At 44.5% G+C, this 27,102-nt stretch overlaps 4 protein-coding genes across 4 annotated transcripts in view; 1 reads left to right on the top strand and 3 right to left on the bottom strand.

The window, feature by feature from the left end:
• The window catches only part of LOC309549119 (uncharacterized protein), a 2,919,967-nt gene that overhangs the window by 1,503,638 nt on the left and 1,389,227 nt on the right, over window positions 1-27,102 (top strand). The window lies entirely within an intron of this gene.
• Window positions 1-27,102, bottom strand: part of LOC309549117 (uncharacterized protein) — a 4,285,597-nt gene that overhangs the window by 2,979,929 nt on the left and 1,278,566 nt on the right.
• Window positions 1-27,102, bottom strand: part of LOC309548660 (uncharacterized protein) — a gene marked incomplete at its 3' end in the record, with an annotated part of 76,737 nt that overhangs the window by 17,607 nt on the left and 32,028 nt on the right. Inside the window, exon 2 of the mRNA XM_082248625.1 lies at window positions 2,655-2,799. Coding sequence (XP_082104751.1) covers window positions 2,655-2,799 — 145 coding nt within the window. The remainder of the gene's footprint in view (window positions 1-2,654; window positions 2,800-27,102) is intronic.
• Window positions 18,653-27,102, bottom strand: part of LOC309548661 (uncharacterized protein) — a gene marked incomplete at both ends in the record, with an annotated part of 37,553 nt that continues 29,103 nt past the window's right edge. The window contains one exon of the mRNA XM_082248626.1: window positions 18,653-18,768. Within this exon, the coding sequence (XP_082104752.1) occupies window positions 18,653-18,768 (116 nt within the window). The remainder of the gene's footprint in view (window positions 18,769-27,102) is intronic.

Here is a 27,102-nt window from a genome sequence, read left to right as displayed (position 1 = left end):
GAATGGTGTATAAATATTCACAGAAACATTCACCCAATGGCAGCTTACATTCAGAAAGTTTCTTTCATTAAACACAAAAACAAATAAAAAATCAAATAAAATGCAGCACCAACAAAATTAAAATAAATTTCTTCACCCAAATCTGTAGACAATAAGTGGGAAATAATTTCCCTCCTCTCCTTCCTCTTCCTCCACGGTAAATATGGGGGGGGGGGGGGAATAGAAAATATGGGCGGAGCCTGCGCAGGGACGTCCCATCTCGGCCATCCCAGGGAAGGGGTATCTGAGTGAAGGATCTCATTGTGAAGCTTGTTTAGTCCGCACTGCTCAGGTCCCGGCTTTGTAATTCTATCATCTTGGATTTTAATGTTGATAATAGAAGATAGACGGAGAGCCCTAGAGGGGGTGTTATTTTCTACCCTCCCCCCATATATACCGCGGGAGAAGAGGAAGGAGGAGAGGAGTGAGCGATAGAGGGGGAAGGGATCTGTGGGACTCGCTGGTAACACAGGAGTCAGATGGGAAGGTGAGTGGAAGTGACCACCAGCACCTTTCTCATCTGCAATTTCTGCACTCGCACTTTATCATTTATATTGGCCCTGGCTGATGACACGTGTCACATGACACACATTTCTATCCTCTTATTGGATGATCACATTACTATTTATTCATTTCCTGACACTGTTTAATAGATTTCATATTTTTGAATTGTAAGTCTGATTGTTACACGGCGCGGTGATATCGCACAGATTGGATTATTATTTCCCACTTATTGTCTACAGATTGGGGGAAGAAATTTATTTTCATTTTCATTAGATTTTTTCATCAGATATAAAATGTCCAGCTGGTAGGAAATGGGCGTAACAAAGAGAATCCATATTATGTATATACAGTATCTGACAAAAGTAAGTACACCCCTCACAGTTTTTGTAAATATTTTATTCTATCTTTTCATGTGACAACACTGAAGAAATGACACTTTGTTGCAATGTAAAGTAGTGAGTATACAGCTTGTATAACAGTGTAAATTTGCTGTCCCCTCAAAATAACTCAACACACAGCCATTAATGTCTAAACCGCTGGCAGCAAAAGTGAGTACACCCCTAAGTGAAAATGTCCAAATTGGGCCCAACTAGCCATTTTCCCTCCCCGGGGTCATGTGACTCATTAAGTGTTACAAGGTCTAAGGTGTGAATGGGGAGCAGGGGTGTTAAATTTGGTGTTATCGCTCTCACTCTCTCATACTGGTCACTGGAAGTTCAACATGGCCCCTCATGGCAAAGAACTCTCTCAGGATCTGAAAAAAAGATTTGTTGCTCTACATAAATATGGCCTAGGATATAAGAAGATTGCCAAGACCCTGAAACTGAGCTGCAGCACGGTGGCCAAGACCATACAGCAGTTTAACAGGAGAGGTTCCACTCAGAACAGGACTTGCCATGGTCAACCGAAGAAGTTGAGTGCTCATGCTCAGCGTCATATCCAGAGGTTGTCTTCAGCAAATGGACATATGAGTGCTGCCACATTGCTGCAGAGGTTGAAGTGCTCAGTCCATATGCCGCACACTGCATCAATTTGGTTTGCATGGCTGTCATCCCAGAAGGAAGCCTCTTCTAAAGATGATGCACAAGAAAGCCCGCAAGCAGTTTGCTGAAGACAAGCAGACTAAGGACATGGATTACTGGAAACTTGTCCTGTGGTCTGATGAGACCAAGATAAACTTATTTGGTTCACATAGTGTCAAACGTGTGTGTCGGCAACCAGGTGAGGAGTACAAAGACAAGTGTGTCTTGCCTACAGTCAAGCATGGTGGTGGGAGTGTCATGGTCTGGGGCTGCATGAGTGCTGCCGGCACTGGGGATCTACAGTTCATTGAGGGAACCATGAATGCCAACATGTACTGTGACATACTGAAGCAGAGCATGATCCCCTCCCTTCAGAGACTGGGCCGCAGGGCAATATTCCAACATGATAACGACCCCAAACACACCTCCAAGACGACCACTGCCTTGCTAAAGAAGCTGAGGGTAAAGGTGATGGACTGACCAAGCATGTCTCCAGACCTAAACCCTATTGAGCATCTGTGGGGCATCCTCAAATGGAAGATGGAGTAGCGCAAGGTCTCTAACATCCACCAGCTCCGCAATGTTGTCATGGAGGAGTGGAAGAGGACTCCAGTGGCAACCTGTGAAGCTCTGGTGAACTCCATGCCCAAGAGGGGAAAATAATGGTGGTGGCCACACAAAATATTGACACTTTGGGGAAAAATTTGGACATTGTCACCTAGGGGTGTACTCACGTTTGTTGCCAGGAGTTTAGACATTAATGGCTGTGTGTTGAGTTATTTTGAGGGGACAGTAAATTTACACTGTTATACAAGCTGTACACTCACTACTTTACATTGTAGCAAAGTGTCATTTCTTCAGTGTTGTGACATGAAAAGATAGAATAAAATATTTACAAAAATGGGAGGGATGTACTTACTTTTGTGACATGCTTTATATAGCAGTGGGTAGAGGGGAGAGAGCAGAAGTCTGTAATGTACAACATAGAGTATATAGTGCAGGGGTCAGGACTCATAATATTGGTATTCAGTAATCAGTGGTGGATTACATGTATTTATGTCATGTATGTATTTAGTGTTAATGACCCACCTGTGCTGATCTCTGTAGGAGTGTCCTCCTCTATAAATGTCCCCGTTATTCCATCCTCCTCCATAGACTGCTGATCATCCCTCACATACCTCTCTTCTTCTTCTTCTTCTTTCACCTCAAATTCTATATCAATTGGATCTCCACTCTAAACCAAGAAAATGAGAGAGAATATCATCTGGAAGATATAAGCTTTATTATTGTGATATTATTTATTAAAGAAAAAAAAACCACATCCTTCCCAGAAGTCCATGTTGTAGATGCTCCAATCCACCAACCTTGTAACATTGAGGGATGGTGTGACCTTCCTGTGTGGAATCCCGGGAATACAGAGGACGGGGACATCTCTCTGGTGGGTTTCTGTAGCTGGATGACTCCTCCATGGTGTCCTGATACAGATCTTTGTGTTCCTTTAGAAACTCTGACTCCTTCATCATCCCATCCTCATCATCCTCCTCTTTTATCTCTTCTTTAACCTCAACTTTAGAATCTCTCAGGTCTCCACTCTGAATATATAATAAAAATGACATCAATGGTAACAATGCAGATAATGTACAGATCCTAATGATACTATCAGTGATTGTTCCTCATCTACCTGATGATGGTGAGGGATGGTGTGACCTTCCTGTGTGGAATCCCGGGAATACAGAGGACGGGGACATCTCTCTGGTGGGTTCCCATTACTGGATCCATCTGTAGGAAACACACACACTGACTGAATACATTGTTTCTATGTGTTTATCAGATGATGGGGGATCTAGGTGGAGCCTCCGTACTGCTCTCTCCTTTACAATAAAGTCTCCTCTTACCCGGTGATGTGAGGGGCGGCTGATTCTCCATCATGACGTCCTTGTAGAGATCCTTGTGTCCTTCTAAATACTCCCACTCCTCCATGGAGAAATAGACAGTGACATCCTGACACCTTATAGGAACCTGACACACACAATGATACAGTCACCATCCAGACACATCCCAGGTCTGTTACTGGATAATGTCCCAGAATTCCCAGCACCGCTCACCTCTCCTGTCAGCAGATGGACCATCATGGTGGTCAGTTCTAGGATCTTCTGCTCTCTGTTCCTCTCAGGTATCGGAGAACGAGGTGGAGGCACCATGGTGGGGCTCTGTGTCCTGCTCAATCCCCCCTAGATTGGCTCTCAACTAGACTCCTTCACTACAACATAATCCTACAGATCAGGAGAAAGATAAACCGATATCAATCATCTGACATCAACTACATGTCTATAATAAGAACATGGTCTATTGACCAGACTAGATAAGAGTGATGTCATGTGACCTCCCAGAATCCTCCTCACCTATCTGGTCAGGTCTGTGGTTTTATTAATAGAGATAAGAGTGATGTCATGTGACCTCCCAGAATCCTCCTCACCTCTCCGATCAGCAGGTAGATGATCTCCAGGGTGTGGCTTAATAACCTCTCAGTCATGTGACTCTGATCCTCCTCCATCCTCATTTGTGTGGTCATGTGATCTATGCGGGTTTCTCTGTAGATGGATAATGAAGAATTATCTGGATTGCATTGGTTGGACAATATTAGGATGGGGATATCATTGGTTATAGGCGGGTTGCCCCCGGTGGGAATTGGAACATGTAGATTGGGTTAATTAAGGGGATCTTTTTATAAAGAGTGGTCACAGGTTCTCTGAGACCATCAAGACCAATGCAGAGCCCAAAGCCCTTGATTGGACAGGAGGAGGGACAGTACACTGCCAGAGTGTAGGGGAGAAGAAGAGAGTGCCGGTATTGAGAGATCAGCGGATCGGATAAGTAAAAGTGCTTTTACCATGTAACCCTTGAAGTGGGGCTGCCCCCATTATACGAGGGTTAAATGCTCATTTGGGTTTTGGTCATTTTTTGTTTCCCCAGAGAGAGGCTTTAAACAAAATTACATTTTCACACACGATAAAATCTGCATGTTATGCTTGTAAAAACAAAGCGCCCCCCCCCCCCCACACACACACATACACACAATTATGTCAACTCTTAAAATTGTGTCTCCCCATGAAATAGTGTCTAAATTCACTACCCAACATGGTGCAAAGACAACGCTATAAAATCGCCTACAGGTCAATCGTTCAGAGAAACCCGGTAATAACGGACCCAGAATCATTGCTCTCACTCTAGTGTGCGGCCAATAACCCCCTTTGTGACAGCGTAATATAAATGACAGGTATTCTTTAAGGAGACATTAGGGGTCTATTAGACCTCCACTGTCACCTATGGACACCAGTGAAGCTGATGAAATACAGATGAGGATCAACCAGCTTTGTCACTGACTACAGTGACCAGGGAATGATGGCACTGAACCTGGAAGTGATGAAATGCTCGTCTCTTCTGGATTCATTCCCCAGAGAGGAGATCTGAGAATGGATCACCCTCCACTCCATCCACCATGCCGAACCTGGGCCTACAGGAGGGGCAGGCACATGGTTAATATAGTGAGGCATGGGGATATTTGTCAGACATTTCAGAAGAAGGGTGTGAAAGGGCAAATTTCAGGAGAAGCCGAACCCCAATCTCATCCCTCCTTACAAGAGACTGCTAAGGTGAGAAGATGATTGGTGGGAAAGGTGACAAATCTCCAGAATGAAGAGAATGTTCCGACCCCGTAAGTGGGGAAATGTTCTGGGGGGGGGGGGGGGGGGTTGCTGGGTGTAAATAGAAAATAAGATCTTATTACCCAGTGGTGGGATTCAGCCGAACCGGTTACTAAAAATTTACAAGTTCGCAGAACCGAAGCTGAAAGCTGACTCTGCTTATGTCACTGAGTCTGTGTAGTCAGACTTAAAGTTCAGTGTTCAGCAGACCCGATCCGACTCCGCTCTGCCTGTGGCTGCTTTCTCGCTCTGCTGCGGGGAGGCGGGCAGGAGTCCACACACACAGCACTAGTTGCTAGAGCCGCTTGGCGTCTAGCAACCAATGACGTCACTTCTTTTTCCTCCACGCCGCAGCGCCGCCTACTCGAATTTGGCTCCGCCTCCACCCAAGTTCATTCAGTGCGGTTTAGCACTGCAGGCTGCAGCACGTGAGGTAGCAGCATGGTGGCCGGAAACATTAAGAGGATTCTGGAGGGGCCCAAATAAATGTCTTCAGCCTTCAGGTATGAGTTACTGTCTGACAATATGGCAAATGTTTTTATTCAAAAGGAGTAAAATAAGACATAAAATAAAGTAAAATATCACTTTGCATGTAATAGTAAAATGCCAACCCTTTGTTCTGGCACAGCTGCTGCTATTATTTGAAACAAAGATTCCTATACCATATGTGTCACACTTCCCAGGTGTCAAGAAGAAATCCTCCTACAGAGCGAACACTGCTAATGTGTTCGCTCTTCAGGAGGATTTGTTCCTGACACCTGGGAAGTGTAACACACATTGTATGGGAGTCATGGTAATTGTATTACAAAGCATTTTAAATACCTAGGCCCCTCGACCTTTAAGAAGTGACTGCACTTAACCACTTCTGGACCGGAAGATTTTCCCCCTTAATGACCAGGCCATTTTTTGCAATTCGGCACTGCGTTACTTTAACGGACAATTGCGCAGTCTTTCGACGCTGTACCCAAATAAATTGACGTCTTTTTTTTCCCACAAATAGAGCTTCCTTTTGGTGGTATTTGATCACCTGTGTGATTTTTATTTTTTGTGCTATAAAGAAAAAAAAACAATATTTTTCACATTCTGCTATATAACATTCCCTTTAAAAAAAAATTAAAAATCACATTTTTTAATAATTTTAGGCCAATTCGTATTCTGCTACATATTTTTGGTAAAAAAAAATCCCAATAAGCGTATTCTGATTGGTTTGCGCAAAAGTTTTCATGTCTGCAAACTAGGGGAAAGATTGATGTCATTTCTATTTATTTTTTTTTTACTAGTAATGGCGGCGAACTGCAAATTTTAGAGGGACTGCGACATTGCAGCGGACAGATCGGACCCCTAATTGACATTAGATAAAAAAAATTACACCATGCTTGAAAGTCGGAACTGGTTACTAAAATTTTTGAATCCCACTGTTCCGTGAGAATTACCTACCCGTGAGAAAAACCTACCCCTCGTCACTTACGGTACTCGGCACTGTATGTAATGCAGCGGGTACATTAAAACAGCTGTGCTGAAATACAAGTGATCTCCGCTCCTGTCCCGGTCACTTCCCTGCTCTCGGATAGTAAATATAAAAGCGGCGGCGGCTGCATGAAAACATACATTTAACGGAGCCGAAAGCCGCTTTTATATTTACTTGCCGAGAGCAGGGAAGTGACCGGGACAGGAGCGGAGATCACTCGTATTTCAACACAGCTGTTTTATGTAAGCGCCGCGTCGGTAGGTTTTTCTCACGGTACACCGTTATCGTTTTATACTAGTGCGCATGCGCACTAGTAAGCTCCTCTGTTCTTCCATTAGGTATCCGGGGCTCTGAGCATGCGCACTGCTGCGCTGCTCAGCTGTTTCTGGCCGGAAGTGACGAGGGTAGGTAATTCTCACGGGGTAGGTAATTCTCACGTTACACCCACCACTGTTATTACCTCGTCTGCTGCCTCGTCCAGCAATATCTACTCTCTAATTCCTCCCAACTCACCTTTCACCCGAAAATGTCCCTTTTATACCTGACATCACTTCCTTTGACATAACTTCCTGTCTATAACTGACATCACTTCCTGTCTTCCATAGAGACTTCCTGTCTGGGTAGAAGTGAGATCACACCTTGTGGAGCTCAGAGGAACTACATGCTCGGATTAACAGTTTGGTAATTATTTCCTTTTTTTTTTTTCAATCAATACATTTTTATTGGTTTCATCAAAAAAGACAATAACAATGAAGTTACATCAACTGGATGTAGAAAACAGGGGTAGTAACAGGGTAGTGGAGCTTAATTTCAAAGATTGTCATTAAAGTGTTACAATAGTAAATATATAAGCAAGAGAAAACATATACATAAGAGAAAATATATATTTAATGGTGGAATTATGGTTTAGACTTCCAAATGGGAAGAAAAGGGAAGAGGTAGCTCCCGCCTACCCGGCCCAGAGCCCCAAGGGGGAACAATGTCACGGAGTCGGGTGGCGAAGCCACCCCCCCCCCCTCCCCCCACACGGGCAGCATTGTACAAAGCTTCGTCATTTATTGAGTAAGAAATTGCTAAATAATTACTGTGGTCTATAGGGCCACGCCATCCAGGCTTTTTTAAATTTGTGGTAGGATAAGTTATTCAGAGAAAGAGCATTTCTAGTTTAGAATTCTCATTCACTAAACGTATAGTTTCAGAAATGTTTGGTGTTTCAATGGTTCTTCATTTACGCACTATTAAAGTTCTGGCAGCTAGGAGGAGGTGAAGAATTATTTGTCGGAAATTGGGCAGATAGTATTCTAAGTTGAGGTTCAACAGGGCTAATTCTGGTCTGGTGGGGATAACATACCTGTAGCGGACGCTATACATTTAAATATGGCATTCCAAAAGCTTGTTAAAGAGGGGCATTCCCAAAGGATATGTTGAAGTGTGCCAACTCTTCCGCACTCTCTCCAACAAAGTGGAGATATAGCTGGGTTCATTTTAGACAGTCTATGTGGTGTAAAATACCACCTGTTAGTAATTTTAGTCATCATCTCCCAGTGGTTAGTGCAATGTGACAATTTATGAGTGGAGATGAGTGCTTTTTGCCACTGTTTAAGAGTGAAAGATAGGTTAAGTGAATTTTCCCATTTTTACATGTGTGAAGATTTTGTGGTGAGGGTATTGGCCGTTAGAATGGAGTAGAAGACGGATATTCCTTTGGTTTGGAGGGGGAACGTAGTGAGAAATTTCCATGCTTGGGTATTGGTGGGTAGATCTATGATCGGGTGTTTTGCCAATAACAGTGTTAGTTTAGAGATGGTAATGGACAGATCCTGGGGGAGGGAAAATTCTTCTAGAATTTCTTCTGCTTTTTTGAGTTTTTCCTCAGCGTAGAATTGTGAGGTTGAGGACAATCAGTGGCGGCTGGTGCTCAAAATTTTGGGGGGGGGCGCAAAAAGAAAAATGTAATAGGTTTTGCTTCGCTGCAAAAAATGCAGTAAAAAAATTGCGTGACTTTGAGGTCATGGTACAGGCATGGCACAGGTGATGGTACAGGCATGGCACATGTGATGGTATAGGCATGGCACAGGTGATGGTACAGGCATGGCACAGGTGATGGTATAGGCATGGCACAGGTGACGGTACAGGCATGGCACAGGTGACAGTATGTGCATGGCACAGGTCATGGTCAGGTCAGGTCAGAGGTCGGTTTCAATCACTTACCTGCTCTCCTGGGCTGCCTGCGAGACCTCCACGGCGCTGCTCCTCTCCTCGAGTCTTCTTCTGACGGTGGTGGGATTCGCGGAACCGGTCCGGCGGTGCTCCTCTTGCCTCTTCTGATCTGTCCGGCGGGAAGGAGATCGGGCGGTGACGGTGCGTGACTAACGCACGCATCGGCACCGCCCCCATTGTGACATCAGCGGGGTCACAATCGGATGTCCTGGATGATGATTGGTCCAGGCTGGAGACTGGACCAATCACAGCCAGGATATCACGAAAGTGGGGGTGTCCTAGCGCAATGACCTGTGCCCAGGTTACGCCCCCAGAAGGCAGCCAATCGGCGCCTCTTCTGGGTCGTAAACCCCCCCCCCCCTTATAGCCACCACTTAGGCCAGCGAACGCGATTTTTTTTAAAAAAATCTTTATTGTTCTTTTTGTAATTTTTTTCCTTTTTTCTAGGGGGGGCGGCGCCCTGGCGCCCCCTATGCACGGGCCGCCACTGAGGACAATCCATAGTTCCCCAACTCTATTGTGTTCAATTTTTTAATCTTATGGTCGAGTAGTTGAATGGGGATGTTGTGGGTGGAGAGGGTGTTTGTTTTTGGTGATATGTTAGAGATAGCTCTCCAGACTTGGAGTGAGGCTTTAATAGTGATCGGTAAGTTCGTCCATTTCCAGGGGATCCAAAGATAACTCAAAAGTAAATGTATCAGGTTTTTAGTTGGGACTAGATGTTCCTCTAATAAGGCCCACTTAGGTTTTCCATGATCTATGAACCAATGTTTGATTTGGTCTAATCTTGACGCCCACCAATATGCTTGGAGGTTAGGTAGTCCTGCACCTCCCATAGATTTGTGGGATGTAAGTGTTTCGTAAACTATTCGTGCTTTTTTTCCTGACCATATAAAATTTGTGATAAGGGTGGTGAGAGATTTAAATTGAGATTTGGGCATTGAGACGGGTAGGGCTCTGAATATATAAAGGATTTGGGGTAGGATAATCATTTTTATTACTGCCATTTTTGCTACCCATGTCAGAATTATGTTGGACATAGATTTGAAATCATCAGAAATTTTTTGTTTTAGGGATTTCAGGTTTTCATGTAGAAGGTCGGAAATGCGGGGGTGATTAGAATGCCAAGGTAGGAGATTTTTTCCTCTGTCCATGAGAAGGGGCAAATTTGTTGTAAATGTATTTTGGTGTCGTGTGTTACATGTAGGTTAAGGACTTGGGATTTGGAGTTATTCACTTTATAGTAGGAGATTTTACTAAAGTTAGCTAGAATATTATGTGCTTCTGGCAGGGATCTTTCGGGGTCAGTCATCATTAAGATGATGTCATCAGCGAATAATGTAATACGATGGTCAGTGTTTCCTATATTAAAACCATTAATAATGGGAGACATTCTTATCGCTTCTGCTAGAGGTTCAATAGCCAGATTGAGAATCGTGGGGGACAGGGGACATCCCTGTCTAGTGCCATTTGAGATTTGAAAGGGTTTGGATAAGGTCCCAGAGGTGTAGACCCTGGCTGAGGGTTGGGAATAAAGTGCAAGGATGGCTGAGTAGATGTTACCCTCTAAACCAAATTTGTTCAGTACTGACGTCATATATTTCCAGTTAATCCTGTCAAACGCCTTCTCTGAGTCCAACGTTAGCAGCAGAGAAGGCGTTCAACGTTTTTCAGCCATGTTGACAATGTTGACAACTCTCCTGGTGGCAGCTGACGTTTGTCTACCAAGGATAAACCCTAGCTGGTCTTGTTGAACTAATAAGGGAATCATTTTTTGCAGACGTTTGGCAAGAAGCTTGGCGAAAATTTTTAGAACTGTGTTCAGTAAGGAGATAGGTCTGTAGCTTTCTGGTAGTAGAGGATCTTTACCTTGTTTGGGGATTGTGGTCACATACACTCCCAGCATCTCTTTAGGAAATAAGGATGTTCTAATGGCTTTATTGAATGTTTCAAGGAGAAAGGGTGATAGAGTTTGGTGAAATAATTTGTAGTATTCACTAGGAAAACCATCTGGGCCTGGTGATTTTCCTTGAGGTAGAGAGAGTATAATTTTCCTGATTTCGTCAATTGATATGGGCTGATTCAGTGATTCAAGTTGTGAGTTGGTAAGTCGGGGCAGATTAAGATTGTCTAAGAAATTAGTTATATCTGTGTTTAATGGTTGGAAAGTCGTGGGGTCTGTATGCAAGTTTTATAGTGAATGGTAATATTCCGCAAACTCGTTTGCTATGTCTTGGGGGGGTGTGATTTTATCATTAGTCCGAGCTTGTCTGAGTGAGGAGATTCATGATTTGATTTGTCGGGTTTTTAGTCTATTTGCAAGTGCCTTACCAGTTTTGTTAAAGTGAGCATAACAGTGTAGTTTCAGTCTTCTGAATTGGATGTCATTTTGTTCCATTAGGGCAGAGCGTAGTTCTGTTCTGAGATTGGTGAGGGCGTCAGTGGTTTTGGGGTCTGGTTTGATTTTATTTCTAGTTTCGAGGTCATGGATTTGGGCTAAAATCTGGGACAATTTGAGGTTAAATTGCTTTTTAAATTTTGGAATTTAGTTGGATGCATATACCTCTCATATAGGCTTTGTGAGCTCCCCAAATACACCAGGGGTCTGATACAGAATTGGCATTTTTATCGAAATATTCAGTTTGATGCTGGGAGATATGTTTCCTACAATCGTCCAATTGTAGATTCCTAGTGTTACACCTCCATACAGAATTGGCTCCCCTAGGGATTCCTTCATCTATGGTCACCTCCACTACTGCATGATCTGACCAAGTTATATCTTTTATGACCGCAAATTAGATCTTCCCCAGTAGGTGCCAATCTAGGAGTTGAGATCTTCAATGTTTAATAAGGGAATGAGGAGTGGGGGACAACAGTGTTAGATGGGGGTGAGGAGGGGATAGCGCTGTTAGATGAGGGGTGAGGAGTGGGGGACAGCGGTGTTAGATGGAGGGTGTGGGGCGGTGACAGAGGTGTTAGATGGTGGAGGAGTAAGGGCAGCGGTGTTAGATGGGGGGTGGGGAGCGGGGGACAGCGGTGTTAGATGGAGGAGGGGGGATAGGGGACAGCGGTGTTAGATAGGGGGGGTGAGGAATGGGGGACAGCAGTATTAGATGGAGGGTGAGGAGTGGGGGACAGCGGTGTTAGATGGGGGGGGTGAGGAGCAGGGGACAGCGGTGTTAGATGGGGGGTGAGGAGTGGGGATAGCGGTATTATATGGGGGGGGTGAGGAGCAGGGGACAGTGGTGTTAGATGGGGCAGGTAGCCATGTCTGGTGTCTTCTGACACATGCAGAGTATAGAAGGCACAGACACAGTGGGGTTCCCGGTCATCCAGTATATACAGATCTGGGGGCCCAGATGGTGTTTGGATTAATGTTAGTAGTGACGAGGGAGGAAAGCTGCTGAAAGACAGAGGTGAGTGTCCGGGTCACCCCGAGCTCTGTCTCTTCCCCAGATAGATTATGAGTATCTCTGCTCTGCCTGGTGAGGGTGCTACAGGAGAGCTGGAGGAAGTTTTGCTGCTCATCCTACTTTTGTGATTTCACCGGGGGACTGCAATCTTATTCTCAGTGTTATGCGTTCCTCTGTTTCTGTCCTCCCGGCATGAAAACGTAAGGAGGACATTTTCTTTATGTAATTAAAGATTATATATAGAAAATAATATCTTATTACCTCCTCTGCTGCCACTTCCAGCTACGTCTCCTCTCTTCTTCCTCCCAACTCGCCTCTTAAATTCCTATTTATATCTGACATCACTTCCTCTGTGGACCTACATAACTTCCTGTCAGTATCTTACATCACTTCCTGTCAGTATCTTACACCACTTCCTGTCTACACCTCATATTACTTCCTGTCTGTGCGTTCCTTCTGAGAGAAGTCAGGTCACCACCTTGTGGACCATATTGGGATTTTTGTACTTAGCGTACTTACGGTGATTGCAGGCGTATTTGTTCCTCATAACAAAACAGTTGAGTACTCTCGGTGATGTTTTGGTTATTAACAGGTAACTTTTCAGGACTGGCCTTCAGGGTTTTCTCCCTTCATCTTCTTCCGAACAATATCAGTATTTTGCTATAAAATTACTTAGAACCCCCAAACATTATACATTTTTTTAGCAGACACCCAAGAGAAAAAAATGGGGATAGTTGTAATTTTTTATGTCACACGGTATTTGAGTAGGGATTTTGCAAATCTAATTGTTTTAGGGAAAAATACACTTTCATTTATTAAAAAAACACAATACCACTAAAGCTCAATTTTTTTGTATAACGTGAAAGATGATGTTATGCTGAGTAAATAGATACCTAACATGTCATGCTTTAAAATGGCACACGCTCATAGAATGGCGACAAAGTATGGTACTTAAAATCTCTATAGGTGACCTTTTAAAAGCCTTCACAGGTGACCTGTTTAGAGTTACACAGAAGATCTAGTGCTAGCTTTATTGCTCTCGCTCTAATGTTCACCTCACATGTTCACCTCACATGTGTGGTGCGAATACTGTTTACATATGCGCGCGCGACTTATGTATGCGTTCGCTTCTACGGGCGAACATGGAGGGACGGGGGCTCTTTACATTTTTTTTTTTCTACATTTCTTAATACAAGGAATGTAAACATCCCTTGTAATAGAAATAGGGATGACAGGTCTGTAACGGAACCGCGACCCACACTGTGCTTGTGGACTTCCCAGTCGTGAACATAGTTATCAGATTTTCCAGCCGCCCCCCATACAAAGGTAGTAAACAACTTAGCTTGTTTACGTTTTGGAGCCTTCTCTTTATTGAACAACGCACACAGTTTTTATACAGCATGGACATCCACCTACTGATCAGATTACCACACACAGGTCAGGGGTTGCCTGATTATATTATCATATGGAGATGAAATTGTATACAGAAATAGAATTAACCTGAACTAATTATCTAGCCATCTGGACAGAAACAATATATGAGTTCATTAACAATTAACAATGGGAAAGACAGGATACACATCACACCTCAATACACAGACAATAGGAAAAGTCTGCCAGTGACAGACTGTCTGTCTCTGACACTGAAGCACAATACACATTATCATAAGTGTAAACACCAAACCCATTTGAAGCAATCCAAACCAATAATTATCTGTCTTTCACTCCTAGTGACGTTAAGTACTGTCACATATCTTCCCCCCCAAAGGTAGACTAACCAAGTACCAGACCTCCAATCGGTCTGTGCCTGAGTTAGTCGGGTAGCAATTCCCAAAGGGTCAATCCATCATGCCAGCTTCCTTGACAATTTCCCACATAGTCTGTAAGTTTGTCCCGGTAGGGCGCATGGAGCTCTCATAGCCGATCAGTCTATGGAAGTCTGGTTTGGGCAGGCCAGACTGGGCTTCTTGGTCACCCTGTGTCCCTATAGACACAGGGTGACTTACAAATAAGAGGGGCCTAGGGGGCTGAGAGAGGGATTTCCCAACCTCTCTAATATAGGCTGTGTGACACGGGCCCCCCCAACAAAAGTTACTCCCATCACATCTCTCCCCTTTCGGAAGGAGACTAACACAGGAGGGGACCACAACGGGTTGATTTTGAAGGTAGTCTTTCCAGTCCCCCAATGTCTGCACCCACCCAGTACCCCAAACAAATTTTTCTGAACAGAGCATTACTCACCCAGCCAACCTCTACCTCTCTCGTAGAACATACCCGCTGCGAGGAAGAAGCGTGGACTGGCCCTTCTCCCTGGAGTCCTTTCAGATGCTGGAGACAAGACAGGGTGGCTGGGCTCACTCCCTCATGCTGTTGGGGACCTGGGCCGCCTGCCCAGCATCCCTGGGATATAGAGGTGAAGATCGCAGTCCCATCCACAAGTACAGAAACTCCATCTTTTGTACATTGAGGGCAGAGGCAAGCCGCACTCTGCTCTGTTGCCAGCTCTTCTGCTGGGTTGGTGTCATCATTCTGGAGCACCGTCTGCTGCTGGGAAGGGGAGTCAGCTGCTACATCTTTCTTACCCCCATCTGGCAGTTGGGACAACCTTTCTCTGGTACTGTCTCCCAGATGCATTGATCCTGGCTGGGGAGGGAACACAGTTTCCTCCACTCTGACTGAGTGTTGGGAAGGGAGGACAAAAATCTCCTCTCCCTTCTCACCCTTGGCCTCCGGAACTGCCACAGGTGTGGGGCAGAGGTCGTTGACTCTCTGCCTGGCTGCCAGCGCTTCAGCTGGGTGTAGAAGTTTCACTTCATTAGCTTGTCGCAGGGGCGAGGGGCCGATTTCCCCAGCTTCCTGGAACTCTGTAGCTGTTGAGGGTGTTGGGCAGACGTTGGTACCACTCTGCCCTGTTGCCAGCACTTTTGCTGGGGACTCCACATAATCCACTCCGGCTAACTGTTGGGGAGGGAGACTGGCTTCCTCCGCTCCCAGACTGTGGATCTCTCGCTGGGGAGGCAAGATGACCACCTTCTTCTCCGAACTGTGTAGCCGCTGTTGGGAAGTAATCACCACCTTCTGACCCTGGGCCTTTGGAACTGGGGCAGAGGTCTTGGACCCTCTGTCCAGTTGTCAGCACTTCAGCTGTAGAAGTTTCTTGTAACTCCACAGATGCTGGCAGGAAATCCCATGTCCCTGTCAGTGGCGTAGGAGAAAGGTCATCTGCCTCTTCTCTCAGGAAGGCTTAAGCTGCTGTTGGTGTTGGGCAGTGCTCAGTGATGTTAAGTCCTGATCCCAGCTGTTCTGCAGGAAAGTAAACTGAAAAGTCAGTGGCCTTGCACACATCTTCCTGGGTCACCAATTGCTGCAGGCAGAGGTCAGCAGCGCTATGCCTGGATGCCCGCTCTTCTGCTGTAGGCTCACTGGGATGTTCCTTCTCAGCAGAAAAGTCTATTAAATCTCCAGCCTTGGGGGCGCATGCGCGGCGCGATGCTGGACGGACGCTAGGAACTTAGCTCCGCCGAAGGGGACAGGGAGAGGCCGCTTCCACGGGGCCATAAAACTCAGTTTCTACCATAAACCATCTCGCACCCCCGTAGGACATCTTTGTGCATGCCTTCAGCCAAGAAGGGACAGCGGGGCCGCCCTCCAAAGCACTCTTTGACTACTTACCTGCTCCAGGCCAAGGAGTCCTCCAGGATGTCTAAAGATGGCGCTGAGTCACCTCCCGCGCCAGGGCCGGATCCAGCATCGCCTCCAGCTATGCCAGCAGCACAAACGGCGAATCGTGAGTACCCCCAGTCGGTTACCAAAGCAGATCTCGATGCGGGTTTCGCCGCTATATACGAGAAAATAGCAGAAAAGTTCCAAACTGAGATAGACAAATCTACAAACACTCTAACTGCAGAGATCCCTGCTCTGGGGGGGCGTACTGATCTGCTTGAGGCCAAGCATAATGAACTTGCCATTGCACATAATGACCCGAGGAAAGATTTTGAATTACTATCTGATAATAATACAATACTACAATCCCAGGTTGAAGACTTAGATAACCAAAATCGCAGAAATAACTTGCGCCTCAGAGGTCTCCCTGAAACTATTGCAGATCTCACTCCTGCAGTTCTCAAGCTGTTTGGGGATCTTCTCCCTGATAAACCGGCTTCTGCCTTTACCTGCGACAGAATCCACAGAGCTTTACGCCCAAAACCCCCTCCTGACAAGCCACCTAGAGACGTTGTCCTGTGCCTTAAAGATTTCCTGATAAAGGAAGACATCCTACGGGCTTCTAGAAATACTCCCAACATCATCCTTGATGGCAACAGGATCCAAATTTATCCGGACATTTCCCAAGCTACATTGGATAAACGCCGTAGAATGAAGGAGGTCACATCTGTCCTACAGGCTGCCAGGATTCGCTATAGATGGGGTTTCCCCTTTAAACTAACGGTTCCCCACAATGGCTCTACCTGTAGTTTACAACCTTGCAGAGGGAAAAGAGCTTCTTATTAAGCTGGGCCTCATCACGGCCGAGCCTGCATCACATCAGCATGTTACTCCCAGACCCTCACCAATTTGGTCTACCCCTGCCTCCAGAAGGGACAGTCGCTGGGGGCAAACCCATTCAGGGATTCCTCTATCTGATAATCATCTGTTGGAGTCTTCTTGGTCTGCATATTTCCATTTTGTGAACATTTGAAAGTTTTTTTTTTTTTCTGGGCTCCTGGGGGGGCGCCATCGAGCATATTACTTATTGTGTCTGCCTTACTTGACGATGGATGAGGCGCGTCGGTTGGCCATGCTTATTTTGCCTTTCATCTGGACATGGGGACAGTCCCCTTAAACTGACTGTGCGGACTCTAGTTCAAGAAATAGCGGATATATGTGTGTAAGATTCTGGTACCTCCGGTACCCTTAATCACCACTTTCCTCTGTAATGCGTCCCACCTTTCTCTTCAGGTGGTACGCATATACCTTTAAGAACGATGATGTCACTGCTGAGCGCCGCAGAGCGGCTATTTCAACCGCCGGCGGTCTCACTCACATTGTTCGTTCAACCTGCCTTGTTACCCACATGCTTTCAAGCCTGTCTCTCGATCGGAACCTCCAGCCATTCCCCTTACCTGGAGCAGACCGGAACCTCGCTACTGATCCCTGTATCTCGCTACCAGATCATTCCTCATCTACTCGACCTCTCTAAACTACTAACATTACAAGTGATAAGTACCCCGCAGGGGAACCCTCCATAACCTTATTGCACTATCTACCTATGCACGTTAAGGACTGTTACTACCTATCTATACTATCCTATCATCTGCACTGTTACATAGATTGCTAGCTCTTCAGCCTACTACCATCTATCATCTGCACTGCTGCATAGATTGCTAGCTCTCCTGTCTACTACTATCTATCCTTGCACTGGGTTAGTCTATCCTGTATTTGTCATCTGCTGTCCTCACCACCTGTTAGCATACTCGATACTAACCTATCTGCATTCCTAAATACCATCTTGAACTCTCCTATACAAAACCTATCAAGTGCTTACCATCCTTGTCACTGTTCACACCTGTCCCTTCAGCACATCACCTTCATACTATCATATACATCCTATCACTCCAGGAACATCTCATTGAGTGTATATATATCTGTATGTTGAAGCTGACAGGCCCACGGTGATGAGTCCTGGAGAGATGGATCTGGTATTCAACACATCTCTACATGACTACTGAGTGGAGATTTTGCAGCTGCAAATCCAGCCTATAATAAAAACGCAGGAGCGTTACAATGTGCTGGATGGTTTATGGTGTGCCTTCAGTTAACCCAATCTTACGCCTCTCTCTCTCCCCTTTCGCAGGTTTGTCCCCACTATTCTGCCTGTGTTGATCCCCACCCCGACCTCACCTGAGCACCTAGCGTGTTCTGTGTGGCCAGGCGGTCAGGCTGTGGGTCCCCGCGGGCGGATTTTGGACGTAACAGTCCACAGTTACTTGGTATTTTGGATGGTTCTTTTTTTTTTTTCACCCATCCCCCACTCGTGCATCACGGGTTTATTTTTTCTTTCAACTAATTATTTACATGGTTATGCTGCTTAAGTTTAACAATAGTGAAAAAAGAAAGTCAGCTTTACTGATCAATGTACTATCTTTAGCAGTGGTGCTCTGCCCTGAGTGCCCCCCCCCCCCCCCGGTTGGGCAGGCCCCGGGACAGGGTAGCATTGTCTTAAGCCTTTTACAAAGTACAGGTGAAATGTTATGTTCACTAGCGTTTCGGGGTATCAAAAGCCTTTTACACAGGCTCTATATGTTGTTTCTTGTTGATGTATTTCATGAAGCTAGCCATTTCCTGATTGTTCATAATGGGACTTAAGGTAATAACACATAATGTGCTGGGGTTTAATTCCCCTAATAAGAGACACAAAGCCTTCAGACACTATAAGCGTTTGGGAGCAGATGTCGTTCTACTACAGGAGACGCACTTCGCTGCCACTAATTGTCCCAAATACTTTCACAAAGCCTACCAGCAGTTCAGATGTTCCACATATAGAAATAAGACTAGAGGAGTTGCCATCTTTATTCGTAACAATATTATGTTCGACATTACTTCCTCATTCTGTGATCCAGAGAGCAGATTCCTTATACTTAAGGGTAATCTAAATGGTAAATTGGTCACCATGGCCTCAATTTGTGCTCCAAACGATTCTCACTCTTCATTTTTTAAAACATTTTTTGACATTCTGAACAAATTTGAATCTCCACATATGATTGTTGGTGGAGATTTTAATTTGGTGGCCCATACGGCCCTGGACAGGAGCAGGGTTTTGCAGTCATCTAAAACATTTCCCAAAATTAATACCAAAAGAAAGGCTCTGAATGAGATCCTTTCCAATGATACTGAAAAATCCCTTAGATGGTCCAAAGCTAAATTTATCCTGCATAGTAACTCACCCTCATCCATGTTTGCCAGAAAACTGACCCAGAACATCAGGTCTACTCATGTTAAAATAGTGTGGGTTTGTGGCGCGCTTCAGAAGTGAAAATAAAAATTAATTATAAGACAATGTGAATATATATATGATACTTGAATAAAACCGTGTTCTTTTTTGCTGAAAATAGGTGGTCACTTAAAAATATAACCGTGATTAAATATATTGCGGAATATAAATAAATAAATCCAATATGCCTCTATATTGTGTTGATTATATATGACAAAGTGCTGGGTGCTTGTATTTCAATAAATAAATAAATTCCTGTTAACAAAGTATAAATATTTCTTCAAAATCAATCAAAGGTGCTGTGTGCTTTCACTCTTCAATTTAAAAATTAATAAAGTGCAGTGTTCATAATGTCCATATAAACGAATCCAAAATAAGGTGCAATTCCATTCAATATCTTCAAAAGGAATAAAAGTGCTCTCATGCAAAATAAAGGTGTTGTGACTTTCTGCCTCCACCAGGTGTCACATCTAGGTGTTCTGGACTCTCACCTTAGTAAGGTGTATATTGCGCCTATTATATTCAGCTTAGCCTCCGGATAGATGGTTAAGGGCTTTTTGCTCGTTCCGATATCCTGTTATAACCTCGGGGTATTTCCTGTCCTGTCCATTTCTGGGGGGTTTTTACACTTTCTGGCGTCCTTAACTCCTTATCGTACCTCGGGCTCAGTAAGCATAAAGGGGCATCATGGTGCAGTATATCAAACCAGTTTATTGTTAAAAAAAATTTTATTGTTAAAAAAAATTAGTTGCACTTACATTTAGCAGGTATTTTGTTTGCAAACAATGTGCAAATACAGCGTTGGGAGCGATTCGCTCCGATCTCCAACGTCACTTCCGGTAGTCTGGCGGCTCCTCCTACGCGTTACGTCACGTCACGTGACTTCCTCAGGGAGTGGCCTATACTGGATGTGACGTTTATTTATATAGGTCGGGCCGGACCTATAGAAGCGGCCATTTTGAAGGAACTTTTGATCGAAGTTCCGGCGGATATACTAACTCCGCCATATTGCTCTTAATACCGAGTGTATTATTACTGATTTTTCTTCAATGTTTACACCGGAAATGAGGTTGTGGATCGTATTTCCTGTCTAGACAAATACATGTACTGCGTACACCAAACGGTTCACAGTCTGCTGATACCTATTTCTTACAGATCCAATATGCATATTCACGAAACCTACAGCGAAGATAATATACATAGGAGGATATAAATAATCATAAATAATATCTATTCCTGGATAATCATAAATAGTGTATATTCCTAAAATGTGTATATTCGGACAGGACAGGAAATACCCCAAGGTTATAACAGGATATCGGAACGAGCAAAAAGCCCTTAACCATCTATCCGGAGGCTAAGCTGTATATAATAGGCGCAATATACACCTTACTAAGGTGAGAGTCTAGAACACCTAGATGTGACACCTGGTGGAGGCAGAAAGTCACAATACCTTTATTTTGCATGAGAGCACTTTTATTCCTTTTGAAGATATTGAATGGAATTGCACCTTATTTTGGATTCGTTTATATGGACATTATGAACACTGCACTTTATTAATTTTTAAATTGAAGAGTGAAAGCACACATCACCTTTGATTGATTTTGAAGAAATATTTATACTTTGTTAACAGGAATTTATTTATTTATTGAAATACAAGCACCCAGCACTTTGTCATATATAATCAACACAATATAGAGGCATATTGGATTTATTTATTTATATTCCGCAATATATTTAATCACGGTTATATTTTTAAGTGACCACCTATTTTCAGCAAAAAAGAACATGGTTTTATTCAAGTATCATATATATTCACATCGTTTTATAATTAATTTTTATTTTCACTTCTGAAGCGCGCCACAAACCCACACTATTTTAACCTGTATTAACTGGTTCCTGGTACCAGTACCGTGGTGCAGCAGTAAGAAGAAAAATATACACTACCTCAGATAGCGCAGGAACCACCCATACATATAAGAAGGTCTACTCATGTATACAAACTTAGGAGGCCTGACGGTAAGATGGTTTCCCATCCAAAACAGGTACTGGAAGTCTTCAACAAATTTTATAAAGATTTATTATCTAATTCCTCCGCATTTCAAGCAGCTGACTTTGAATCATGGCTCACCAAACTACATCTCCCTGTCCTCTCACCGGCAGATAGGGAAACGATGGAAGCTCCATGCACAGAGGAGGAGATATTACTAATCATTAAATCCCTTAAGACATCCACTGCCCCAGACCCTGATGGCTTTTCAGCTTCTTATTATAAGACCTTTTCCAAAATTCTCATCCCCGGACTCACTAAACTATTTAATTGGATTCTCCAGGGTGGTAGTTTCCCAAACGAGATGCTCCTGGCAAATATATCCCTTATCCCTAAACCAGACAAGGACCATACACTCCCCCAAAACTTCCGTCCCATCTCGGTCATGAACAATGACCTCAAATTATTTGGTCGCCTTTTGGCAAATCGCCTTGCAGAACACATATCTAAACTAATTACGCCGGACCAAACAGGATTTATACCGGGCAGGCAGCTCACGGATAATATAAGACTCACAGACAACATAATCCAGGATGCTAACCGTACAAGATCCCCTACTTGCCTGGTCAGTTTAGACATACACAAGGCATTTGATAGTGTCAGCTGGGCATACATGGAAAACCTCTTGCCAAAATATGGGATGGGCGGGAACTCCGTACATGGTTTCAAGGCATTATACGACTCTCCTCAGACAAGGATCCACATACCAGGGTGCAACGCCGACTTTTTTTCAATTAACAGGGCCACTAGGCAGGGGTGTCCTCTTTCCCCCCTGCTCTTTGCTCTGGCCATTGAACCACTTGCTTGCGCAATTAGAAATAATCCTAAAATCAAGGGGAATTGTAGAGACAAAGATGAATATAAATTGAGTTTATATGCGGATGATGTCCTTTTGTATCTGTCGGATCCCCATATATCCCTACCCCACTTACTTATAGAATTAGCTGACTTTCAATCTATCTCGGGATTAGGTGTCAACATTTCCAAATGTTCCCTTATGCCTCTAAACATGCCCACCTGGATGCAGACTTCCATCAGGGAGAGTTTTTCTTTCTCTTGGTGCTCTGGATCCTTTAAATATCTGGGCGTTCAAATCACCCCCCTCTATGAATCCCTGTATATAGCCAACATCCCCCCAATATTTAGGAAATTGGGAGCTCTGCTTCAGTCTTGGTCTTCGCACCATATTTAATTTCTGGGCAGAGTTGCAGCAATAAAAATTGTGATTCTCCCCAAACTTTTATTTTTCTTTAGAGCACTCCCAGTCACGGTACCCAGGTCACACATTCTGAAATTCCAGAGGGAGTTGTCCAGATTTGTGGGGAATGGTAGAAAACCTAGATATAACAAGCAGGTCTCACATGCCCCACAGGACATGGGCGGGCTGGGCCTACCAGACCTATGGTCCTACTACCTGGTGACTAAGTATATACAAATTGCCCAATGGCACCACGAGGGGAGCGATATCCCCTGGCTTACATTTGAGAAATCTTCGATTGCTCCATGCTCTCTACAGGCAACTTTATGGGCCAAACCAAACACATTAAAAAATCACCTCCAATCTAGCAAAATTGTTTACAATCTACTAAAATTATGGCTTAAATATAAAGATTCTAGCACCCTGCTCTCCCAGGTCTCCCCATTTTCAACCTTTGTGTCGGAGGTTGACTCGCTCTCTTTCCCCCTGGATAGGGAACAACTCCAACCCTGGATCTTAAAGGGTCTAGTCTCCCTCAAGGCACTCTCTACAGGTAACGTTTTTTATTCCTTTGACCAAATTACCGCCTCATACAAACTGCCTGAATCTGAACAAGCCAACTATGACATTATTAGGGAATTCTTCAAATCCAACCATTCCCTAACATTACTTCCTCCATTCACCCCTTTTGAAAATATCTTCTGCTCCTCCCCTAGGGGTAAAGGCTTAATCTCCCTAGTATATAGCCACATTAATAAGGCTCCTTTATTAGATAAACACAAATATATGCTAAAATGGGAGGAAGAACTTGGTTGCTCCTTTTCAACCCTGGATTGGAGAAACATGATCAAAAATATGCAGGCATGCACTCTGTCATCCACGAGTAGAGATTCTCCAATTAAATTGATTACCAGGTGGTACCTGACCCCCTCTCTGCTACACACTTATTATGACTCAGTTTCTCCCCAGTGTTTCAGAGGTTGCTCTGAGGACGGCAAGCTCCTGCACATATTTTGGAGTTGCGACCATCTTCAGACCATCTGGAGAAAGGTGGGTCAACTGTTACCGCTCATAACTGACACTGATATCTCCCTCACCCCAAGTATATGCCTGCTATATGCCAACATCCTGGGGGCTCCCCCCCACAAATCCAAACTACTTCACACCTTAATATCCTCCATCCACTGGATGATAGCTGGAGATCAGATCTGGAGATATTGGAGATCTGGAGATATTGGAGATCAGACTTGGTTTCCTGGCAGCAGATAATCTCCAGAATGGACAGCATAAAAATGTCCGAGAAAGTGCTACACTCTATACAGGGATCCATGCCAATTTTCCATACCAAATGGGATGTGTGGGCTAACTTTAACTGTTAATGGCCACCCGGCACCGGTTCTTATCTCCTATGAAGTCTACACTGTGAACAGAAATGGTCTGATATATCTGAGCTGCTTCTACACTGTTTCAAGATTCATTTGGCATTACTACTTATCCTGTATGTACCAGGGTATCTTTTTTTACCCCTTTGTACTTCCTTTTTTCTATTCAGTTAGTTATTCTGTATATTGCTCTGTTACTACATTGATCTTTATATTGTTGTACTGATCTATATTTTATTTCTGTATGACTTTCCAATAAAATATTTTGTAAACAAAAAATAAATCCCCAGCCTCTGGAATTGCTGAAAGTCCAGGGCACAGGCTGGTGGCACTCGAGCCCAGTGACAACACTTTGGCGGGTGATTTATCATCCATATCATCCTCCGATGAAAAGTCAATTAAATCTGTAATCCATGGTTGGGGAATGAAGATGGCTTCCTCTTCTCCCATACCTTTATCCAGCGGCATTCCTCCATCCAAGCTCATGCTGAGCAGAAACAGGTTCATCAAGGTGAGTCAACACTTGCTGCATCCGCCATAGTGATCGACAGATATCATTTTTTTATTACCGATATTTTGGTCATCGCATATAGGTATCGGCTGATATTGGCCGATATTTTCGTACATTAAAAAAAAAAAAATGTTGTGTGTTTTCTTAACAGGTACTCTTGTGGAGGGATCTGGGGATCTAAAAGACCCCAAACCCCTCCTCTGCACTTAAAAGCATTCAGAACACCAAGTTTGGCTGTTTTTAATTCTGTAATTTTTTTGGATTTGGCGCAGAGTACCTGGAAGTGATGTCATGACTTCAGGGTTTTTACATGGAGACCCGATCAGAGCCGAATGCGGCTTTGATCAGGTCTTCGGCGGCCGTGCAGGCTGGTTGCCCGGGTTTCCCGGTAGGACAGGAGACCCGGGTGAGCCGCGGAAGGCGGCGGGAGGGGGGCACGTCCCCTCCGACTCTTTGTAATGACAGCCGAGCGGCTTCTCAGGCTATGGACGCCGGTACCGAGGTGATGCCTCTAGCTGCAGGCATCACTCTGGTACAAGCACTTTCCTAAAATATCGGTAATATCGGTCACGTTGGTGGGCGATTCCGATATATCGGGAAAAGTGCAGATCGGCCCCCAATAATCGGTTGATCTCTAATCCGCCATAAGACCTCCGCATCCCAAACCGTGGGTGCAGGTGAGCAAAGCACACTATTACTGTGCCACATTGTTGATTCTTTAGTCAGGATTTCTGTACTGTCAGCTGGTACTTCTGGATATTCCCAGGCAGGGGAGCCCAGGCCCGGCGCTGAGCAGAGTCTAGCAGCCATCTGTAGGCGATCTCCAGCTCCCATTTCTGATTGGCTAGAAATTTCAAATCTTCCAGTGCCCAGAACACTTCCGAGATGTTCAGGATCTCTTCTCCGTAATCCTAAATTTCCTCTAACCCCCACTCCAAATCGACTTCAAAGTGGGGGTCCTTGGACAGCCTCTCTAATAAACAGCCCTGGGCTGCCGTAGCAAAAGCCTACCGTTGGGCTGTCATCCGCTGTCCATGGGCACACTTGGGTTACATACCAGCGAAGGGCTCTGTAGCTCTCGTCCAACCACATCTCCACCTGGACCAACTCAGCTTTCCACTCCTTGTGCGGTTGTCTCCCCAAAAACACCATTCTCACTTTGTACTGCGACCAGTACCTTTACTGGAAGGAGGGGAGGATTTTTCCGTAGTGTCGCTGCTCACGGGTTAGTGCTTCCTCCCAGAGTTCCAAGTGGATTGAATCATGCCATCCTAGCAGGACCTTCTCTGACACTGGTCCCCTGTGATGTAACTGCATCTCTCGCAACCTCCTTCCGAATTCCTCTTTCATGGCGGCTGATATCTGTACCTCTCCTCTTCTGCTCCCCGAACCTTGGATCTCAGTGGAGGTTTGGATGCAGGAAGCATCCCACCGCTTGCCACCAATATAACAGAACTGTGACCCACACTGTGCTTGTGGACTTCTGTCAGTATATGGCTTCCTCCCAGTCGTAAACATAGATATCAGTTTTTCCAGTGCCCCCCATACAAAGCTAGCCGACAACTTAGCTTGTATACGTTTTGGAGCCTTCTCTTTATTGAACAGTCACACTGTTTATATAAAGCATGGACATCGCCCTCCTGATCAGATTACCACACACAGGTCAGGGGTTGCCTGATTATATTATCATATGCAGATGAAATTGTACAGAAATAGAATTAACCTGAACTAATTTTCTAGCCATCTGGACAGAAACAATATGCGAGTTCATTACAAATTAACAATGGGATAGACAGGCTTAACAGAATACATATCACACCTCAATACACAGACAATAGGAAAGGTCCGCCAGTGACAGACTGTCTGTCTCTGACATTGAAGTACATTACGCATTATCATAAGTGTAAACACAGAACCCATTTGAAGCAATCCAAACCATATTCTCAGTGTCCATTAAGTATCTATCTTTCACTCCCAGTGATGGTAAGTACAGTCACAAAGTCCTCTTTATGGAGACATTTGGGTGTCCAAAAGACCCCAAATCTCTTCTTTAACTTTAAAAGCAAAAGATAAAAAAAATAAAAATTATTTACTTCCAGCCTGGATCAGAAGGGATGTCATGATGTCGCTATGATCCTCCAAGGCCATAGGGACAATCAAAGAGTGTCTGCACTTTGATCATATATGGGAACAGCCAGCCACACCATCGGATTGTTCCTTAGGTGAACCGGCGAAAATGGTAAGCCCAAGAATCACAGATGAGCGGCAGGAAAATGGGGTATGTCCCTTCCCGCTGCTTTGGAAAGTTCATGAGCCACTCAAAATGGTTTCATGAGAAAGCCAGCCGCTGGCTGGAAAAAAATATTCCGGGGTTATAGCATATAGCTTCGGCCATAACCCCAGTAAACCACAATGTACACATATGTATTGCGGTCAGCAAGTGTCAGTTCATCGTTCCCACAAAATGCGTATTCAGGTTAGGGGGCGCCCGTAGATGAAAACTAACTGCAGATTTGAATAAAGTTGAATAATGCCCATCCTATAGGAGTAGGCCATTTCTGTACCTCCAAGAGCCTAGCCCAAAAAACCCTCCGAGGTGGCGT

This window comes from Pelophylax lessonae, assembly GCF_965119305.1.
Source record: "Pelophylax lessonae genome assembly, chromosome: 3".
Lineage (NCBI taxonomy): Eukaryota > Metazoa > Chordata > Amphibia > Anura > Ranidae > Pelophylax > Pelophylax lessonae.
Note: the sequence above shows the minus strand (reverse complement) of the source record. Positions and strands in the feature narration are given on the sequence as shown.